Genomic DNA, 7,780 nt, shown 5'->3' with positions numbered 1-7,780 from the left:
CAGATGGGCAGTCTCCTTCTTCCATACTTTCAAGGAGGTGCAGGATGCTCTTCTGGGCTCCTGGGCCCCCACAGGTGCTTTGGATAGCTCTGGGTGATTACTAACTGCTCTGTAGTTGACTCCAGCAACTGCTTACTCTGCCACCATCTTGGCTTCCCCTCCCCTGTATTTTTTATGTAACATAAATGTAATCTAAAGCTTCTTTAAAAATAAAAATGAAAAAAAAAGACAACAATGGAGGGAGCAGATGTGGCTCAAACAGTTGAATGCCAGCTTCCCACATGGGATGTCCTGGGTTCAGTTCTTGGTGTCTCCTTAAAAAAAGTGAAAAAATCCAAAACAAGCAAAACAAATGAAAAAACCAACTCAGAGGAGCCGATGTGCTCAGTAGTTGAGAGCCAGTTTCCCACATACGAGATCCTGGGTTCAATCCCTGGCCCCCAGTACTTCAAAAAATAAAAAAGAAATTAAAAAATAGAAGGAAAAAAGTGTTGGTGAGGATGTAGAGAAATAGGACCCCTCATACATTGTTGGTGGGAATGCAAAATAGTGCAGCTAGGCATATGCCCCAAATAACTGAAAGCAGGGACTTGGACAGTACTTGTACATCAGTGTTCACAGCAGCATTATTCACAAAAGTCAAAAAGTGGAAAGGACCCAAGTGCTTATCAACAGAAAAATGAAAAGACAAAATATGGTATATCCTTACAATGGGATGTTGCTCATATGTAAAAAAGAAAGAAGTTCTGATACATGCTACAACATAGATGAAGAACCTGGAAAACATCATGATAGCAGACACAAAAGGGCAAATAATGTATGATTTCACTTATGAAAAATAATTCAATATGCAATTCATAGAGAAAGTACACCAGAGGTTACCAGGGACTGGGGTGAGGGAGAAAGGGGAATTAATGCTTCATTTGTACAGAGTTTCTGCTCGTGAAAAAGTATTTAATAATGGGTGGTGGTGATGGCAGCACAGCATTGTGACTGTAATTGATACCACTGAATTGTATACCTAAAAATGGTTAAAATGAGAAATTTTATGTTGTGTATTGTTATCACAATAAAATTTTTTTGAAAAAAATCACATTTGAACTCGGGGAAATGGCCATCCTCAGGTTGCTTTGGGGTGTGGTAGGGAACTGATCTGCTCCCCCACTACACTGGGAACTGGGGGCTCATTCCTAAATGGATTTCCTGAAGTTTAAGTGGTCACTAGTGGTGACAGGAGCATCACAAGTACAAAATGCTTGACTGCACACAAAGTCCCATTTCCAAGGGTGTATAATTTGCCATAAATTTGGGTAGGAATATAGGAATAAAATGGACGTTAAAACATGTATTTCCAATGGTACAGCAGCTGGCATTATTTAATTTGGAGAATTAAAGTCCAGAAAATTACATTCTACCTCAATTCTTCTCAAGCAATGCCATGTTTCTGCTTTCTTCATTTAAAAAATATAAAATATCCTTACAATATGATTTAGATGGATGAATGCTATTAAGAATGGGGGCAAAGAAAAAAAGAAACCATTTCCCACTCAAGGTAGTTTTAAGGCTGTAATAGCAGGCTGCATCACCGGGTTGTTTATAGTTCAGAAAAACCCTCTACAGATGCTGACCATACTGCATACAGTTCTGTATCATATTTTACTTAAACCTGCCCGCACCCTTTCTCAAATAAGATGACTGCATAGGTGACATTTGGTCCAGTTATTCATGTGACTCCAAAATAAAAGCATTAGATCAATGGAAATAATAGCATTGAGACACTAAAGAATTTGCAAACACTGCATGACACAGATACATCCTTCAGACTGTGTGTTTTCTTGTTTCTTTGTTTTGGGAATTAGCCTCTGGAGCAGGCCTATTTAACAGCCAACACTTTCAACATTCTACATTTACCCTCACATTGTGAAAACGAGATTTTTCCCTTGAGTTGCAGCTTTCTTCCTCATGTTTGTGAGCAGCATTTGAAAGGATGCTTTAATAGAAAAGAACAAAGAACATAACAAAGAAGATGATTTTGTCATTCAACTGCTTAGAAATGGAAATGATATTCCCATTGTATTCATCCTAATGTCTAAATAAAATGGAATAAGTGAATCTAATATGTAACTCATCATTTATTGTTTTAAAATGTGGTATTTTAAATTTGCAAAATCCAAAAGGCTACTGATCCACTTAAAATAACTCCATTTTGAAAATGCAAAACTCTGATTGCTTATTTGGTATGACACTGAAAAATTATGCATTCTTTCTAAAAAATTTCTATTGTTTATTCATAGCATTCCACATACTGATACCCTTTAAGTACCTAAAAAAAAATTTTCTGGAGAAATCTTTACATCATCATACTTGATATTCCATAGAATTGTTATTGATATTAGAGTAAAAGACTTAAAAGTTAGGCTTTGGTTTTAATGTAATCTGGGTAGAAGTTGAAATTGCTTTGATTACACAATACAATGACTGCATAAATTATATTATGGCAGTCTGAAGTACATTTAAAATGACAAAATTTTTCCCTTTCAATAGTTCTAATTGCTATTATTTGAGACTGCTACAAAACCCCAAGAATGATAGGATTAAGAGGAAAGTGTTGAAAAGGGATAAGACACTTGAAGCTTTATCAGAATACAAACAATACACAGGAAGAACATCAATTCTCTACATTTGTCTATAAGGCAGATGGTCAAACTTTTTTATACAAGATCTAAGGTATGGCGTTTATTAAGAGGTAGAAAATACCAAAACAGTATTTAAGAAACACATGTTCAGTTATTTAAAGCAATCAGTTATGTCACTAAACTTTCAGAGAGTCAAACTGCTTTGTGGAATGCACTGTATGTTTTACACTAAACTAGGACATTCCACACTTAAAACAGATATGGTCAAACGGGAAGGGAAGCAAGGGGTGGGTGAGAAGCAGGAAACAGCTTCTCAGCTTTTGAAGGACTCAGCTCCCACTAAGAAGAAATTTCCTACTGCCTCTCTGGGATGCCAGTATGACATTTAATTAACAGGGATTTCTCTGATTAACACTCTAGCAACAGGGTACAGTGTTGCACAGAAGGCAGCAGAACTTCCTCTTCAAGAGGTTTATATAATAATATACATTCCATTAATCTTACACCATTTCCCAACAACTAAAATGCAAATAAAAAATTCTTCAGACTCCTGCACCAGGAGAATTGTTCTGAATGAGCAATTCAAGAGCTGTCTGATGCAGAAAGATATGTGAGCTACCAAATGAAACTTGGATAGCACATGCATGGGAGAGTAACCCTGGGTATTCTGCTTATTTCTTAATGCACCTGGGAGAGAATGATTTTTTTTTCCCTCTAACATCGATTCTATAAGGCATCCATTTAATTAGAATTTTCCCTAACCTTTGGAAAATTAGTGTTAAAGCTTCTTTTTTAACCCATACATTTAACATTCAATTTTTCATTTTTATTAAATAGTTCATATATAAAAAGAAATATCAAGATGTTTTACATTCATATAAACAATCATGATAGCATCTGCAATCGTAAAGAAACCCACTGAAGAAAATATATACTTAAATACTTAGAATGCTAAGATAAGCACAAGTGATCAATTATTCTAGATAATATCTTTTCAATAAAGAGACATGGGTGTGTGCTGCTTCAGAAAGCATACATGGGAGAAGGACACAATGTATATTTCTTCTTTTCTTTTTCACCACAAGATAGGATGATCCAGTTTGGAAAAACCAAGATCTTTTCTAAGTTCCAAATAGGTGCCGTTGCTCACCCAAGAATCATCACTGGATTTCCTGTCAAAGATGAAACAATTTCTTGAAGACTCTTGAAAATATCCTCATATTCTCTCTCCTTCCCTCATCCCCCCATGTGCACACACGTACACACACACAAACACACACACCCCATCATTCTCTTGCATTTAATATCCCCAGTAGTCTAGTATTGGATCAGTGAGGAAACCAGAAGCCTGGAAACTACTTTTGTTACCTCTGACTTTAACTTCTCAAACTTAAGAGACTGTGCAAAGTGGCGCCTCTGAGCAGCCTGGGGTAGGGTGGGGGCAGCTGTCGTATATAAAGCATGGTTAGATAATGGCCACCGCCTTGGGTACGGCCATGTGAAAGCTCCATGTTTACATGAAGGGATGCACTAACATTAGGGGGAGAAAGGAGATTGGAAGCCAGGCAATCCAGAAAGAATAGCCTTGGTTCTTTGAAAAGATAATAGATCAACACTCAAAAGGTACATCAGGACATACAATTAAAAGTTTGCTTCCTACCCCTCCCTCACAGCCTCTAAATTCTCCTAGAGGTAAAGCTGTTATCAGCTTCCTTTTTTCAGAGAAATTTCATGTGCGTGTGTGCACATAAATGACCACTCTCTAATATTTTACACAATGGTAGTGCCATAGTGTTCCAGCCCTTGCTTTCCTTCACATAATTTATATCAGAAGTCATTTCCCGTTAGTACAATAAAGCAGGAGGTCAGCAAACATTGGCACATGGGCCAAATCCAGCCTTCTGCCTACTTTGTAATGTTTTATTAGGACCCAGCCATGCCCAGTTGTGGCTGCTTTGGTGATATAGGGTGGGGGTGAGTAATTGCTACAGAGACTTTATAGAACTATTGTGACTCTAGCAATGGAAGAAACTGTATCACTGATGTGGAGACAGTGCCACAGGAGTTGCTGAGGGCAGGGAGAGGGAAGAAGAGGTGTGATATGGGGGCATTTTTGGGACTTGGAGTTGTCCTGAATGATATTATAGGGACAGATCCTGCCAAAATCCCCTGAATGGACTGGGCAAGAGTATAAACTACAATGGAAACTATAATCCATGTGGTGTAGTAGTGCTCCAAATTCTATCCATCAAATGCAGTGAATGTGCCACACTGATGAAAGAGGTTGTTGATGTGGGAGGAGTGGGGGGTGGGGGGAAGTGGGGTATATGGGAACCTTATATATTTTTTTAATGTAACATTTTATGTGATCTATGTATCTTAAAAAAAAAAAGACCAATAAAAATAAATTTTAAAAAAATTTACTATTTTGTCCTTGACAGAAAAAGTTTCTTAACTTCAGTTATAAGGGATTCCTCACTTTCTTTTTAAAGAGTTGCATGCTCTTCCAGCATATTGATAGACCACAATTTATGTAACTGGTGTCCTAGTGATAAGCATTTAGGTTGTTCTCAATCTCTATTATATGCCATTTTGTATGTATGTGTGTAGAGTTATACTAAACATTCCTTTAAGTAGAACTGCTAGGTCTAAGAGGATGTGCATTTGTAATTTTAACTAATATTTCAACTTTTAACAATACAAATGGGAAGTGTCTGCTTTCCCACTCTCCCAGAAACATGTATTTTATCACGCTTGTTTACCTATTCCGATACAGGGATGTGTTCGAAATGAGCACTCTGCATACAAGGTACTTCACTATATTGCAATTTCCAGTGAGTTTTCATTATTTTTCAGAACATGTTAATGGTAACATCCAGGCCCCTACCTTCCTCTCTGAAATTTCTTTGATAGACTTCTAATTAGAACAGTCCCAAGCAGGACTGTTCCTGTGAACGAACTCTCACCTTTTCTCCAATTTTTAAAAATTTTCCAGATCAAATATACTATTCAATTTTTAAATTTTCTAATTTTATTAAAAAAATGAAAGGAAAAAGGGTCCCAGCCCTCCCACCTGCATTTGTTTTCAGTCCTTCTCCACACACAGACTTTTACATAGTTGCAATCACAGCTTACATCACCTTTTATATTTTGCATTTAATGTCAATTTTTTCCCATAGTGCTCCACAAACTTTGTGAGGTCATTTTTAAGGCTTTCGCATTAACGAATCTCCTTAACTAGTCATGGAGACAGTCTTTGATGATCTTAAAAAACCACTGCAATGAACATCTTTATACATGTAGATTTTCCTTTTTTTTTTTTTTTTAATAAAAGAGACTAGCTGATTTCCGAAAGAAAAAAAAGAATCAACTTACTAAAGGGTATGTGTACGTATCTATCAACTGATCACTAAATCAACTGAGCTGTCTATTAATCAATGCATTTATTTGTCCCTTGCCTTTTTCAAAAAAGGATTTAAGGTGTCTGTCTTATCTTTTTAAATGTTTAAACAAAGTTATGAGTATTTTGAAATAAAGCTCTGGCCAGCTGATCTTCAGTATCCTTATATCCTGAATTTGTGGACCTGATCAGAAGGGATCTGGCAAAATCCACATCAGCTTTAGAGGAAAGAGTATTACATTTCAGAGATAAAACATTTAATTCTTGCTATTTTGGAAAATATATGTTATTATTGATGATAATAGATTAATAGTTAAATCTTCCCTAAAAATACTTCTGGGGAAGTGGATGTGGCTCAAGCAGTTGGGCTCCCGTCTACCATACAGGAGGTCCAGGGTTCAATGCCCAGGGCCTCCTGGGGAAGGGCAAGCTGGGCTGTGCGGGGAGCTGGCCCACACGGAGTGCTGTCCAGCGCAAGGAGTGCTGCCCTTTGCAGGAGTACTGCCCCACGCAGGAGTGCTAGCCCACGTGGAGAGCTGACACAGCAAGATGACACAACAAAAAGAGACACAGAGGAGAGACAACAGGAGATGCAGCAGACCAGGGAAGGGAAATGGCACAAGAGAATGATCACCTTTCTCCCACTCCACAAGGTTCCAGGATCAGTTCCCGGAGCCACCTAATGAGAATATAAGCAGACACAGAAGAACACACAGCGAATGGACACAGAGCGGACAATGGGGGAGAGGGGGCAGAGAATAAATAAATAAATCTTTAATAAAAAAAACTTCTGTTGCCCATTGAAAAAAATGTTAAAATCCTAAAAAATACTGGCTGCCCTGAAAGCAAGATGGGTGAAAGGGGTAGGTAGGGCAGGTGCTTGCTGCTCTTCTACATGTACCTGTTTTAACTTTGATTTTTAAAAAAATGAACAAGCCTAAAATCCACAGAGCCCTGGCCTGGTAGCTGGGCAAGCAAGGCCCCTACTGGGGACCCCCTGCTATTTGGCAAGTCTCCTCCATCAGCTGGGCCTTCCTTCCGTCATCATTTAAAACGAGGGGCTGGAGAGTTGACCTCTGATGCCTCATCTAAATCTTTAGGACTGTTTTCAACAAGACACTTTTAGAAATAACAGTAAGCGTTTCAAATCCAAGCTCAAGTGTCTTGGAACTTCACAGTTCAAGAATTAGACTACTTGGAATTTCCATTCTGGTACCTGCGGGATGGTTACTATTTATCTGTTAAATGAAATAAACCTGTCCCGCCTTCTGAGCGCTCCCCTGCCCTCGGTCTGGGTGAGGCGCCGCGGGGCGCGGAGGGGCGAGGGGCCAGGCCCTTGCAGGGCTGGGGGGCTCTGGGACACTCGCCTGCGCTCTCTCCAGACTGAAGCAGGAAGCGCCCCGCCCAGGGGACCGCCCAGCCGCACCCACCTGAAGAAGCGCGGCTGGTGCTCCACGTTGCTCTCTTCTAAGACCCGCCGCCTCTCTCTCTGCAGCTGTTCAATCCTCTGCTTTTGTGTTTCAGCTTCTTCTATTTTCCCTTCTTCTAGAAACCTGAGGCATTGAGGGAAAAATAAAGGATTATTCATCCTGAGAAACCAGATTAATTACTGCCAAACTTGCAGGAATCCCAGACTGCTTATTTAAAGTGGTTTCCCTCCCCCGAACTTTAAAAAGATAGTTTGAGGTGGTTAGGGAAAATGTTGGTTCTTTTTGTCTTCTTGAAAATACTTCATTTTTCCAGA

At 38.9% G+C, this 7,780-nt stretch overlaps 1 protein-coding gene across 4 annotated transcripts in view; it reads right to left on the bottom strand.

The window, feature by feature from the left end:
* Positions 1-2,114: 2,114 nt before the first annotated feature.
* Positions 2,115-7,780, bottom strand: part of OSBPL3 (oxysterol binding protein like 3) — a 181,570-nt gene continuing 175,904 nt past the window's right edge. For all 4 annotated transcript variants that reach the window (XM_058296868.2, XM_058296870.2, XM_058296869.2 and 1 more), the window contains 2 exons: positions 7,467-7,589; positions 2,115-3,808 (listed from right to left, as the gene is read on the bottom strand). In XM_058296868.2, the coding sequence (XP_058152851.1) occupies positions 3,712-3,808; positions 7,467-7,589 (220 nt within the window). In that variant the 3' untranslated portion in view covers positions 2,115-3,711. The remainder of the gene's footprint in view (positions 3,809-7,466; positions 7,590-7,780) is intronic.

The sequence above is a fragment of the Dasypus novemcinctus genome, chromosome 5, assembly GCF_030445035.2.
Source record: "Dasypus novemcinctus isolate mDasNov1 chromosome 5, mDasNov1.1.hap2, whole genome shotgun sequence".
Lineage (NCBI taxonomy): Eukaryota > Metazoa > Chordata > Mammalia > Cingulata > Dasypodidae > Dasypus > Dasypus novemcinctus.
Note: the sequence above shows the minus strand (reverse complement) of the source record. Positions and strands in the feature narration are given on the sequence as shown.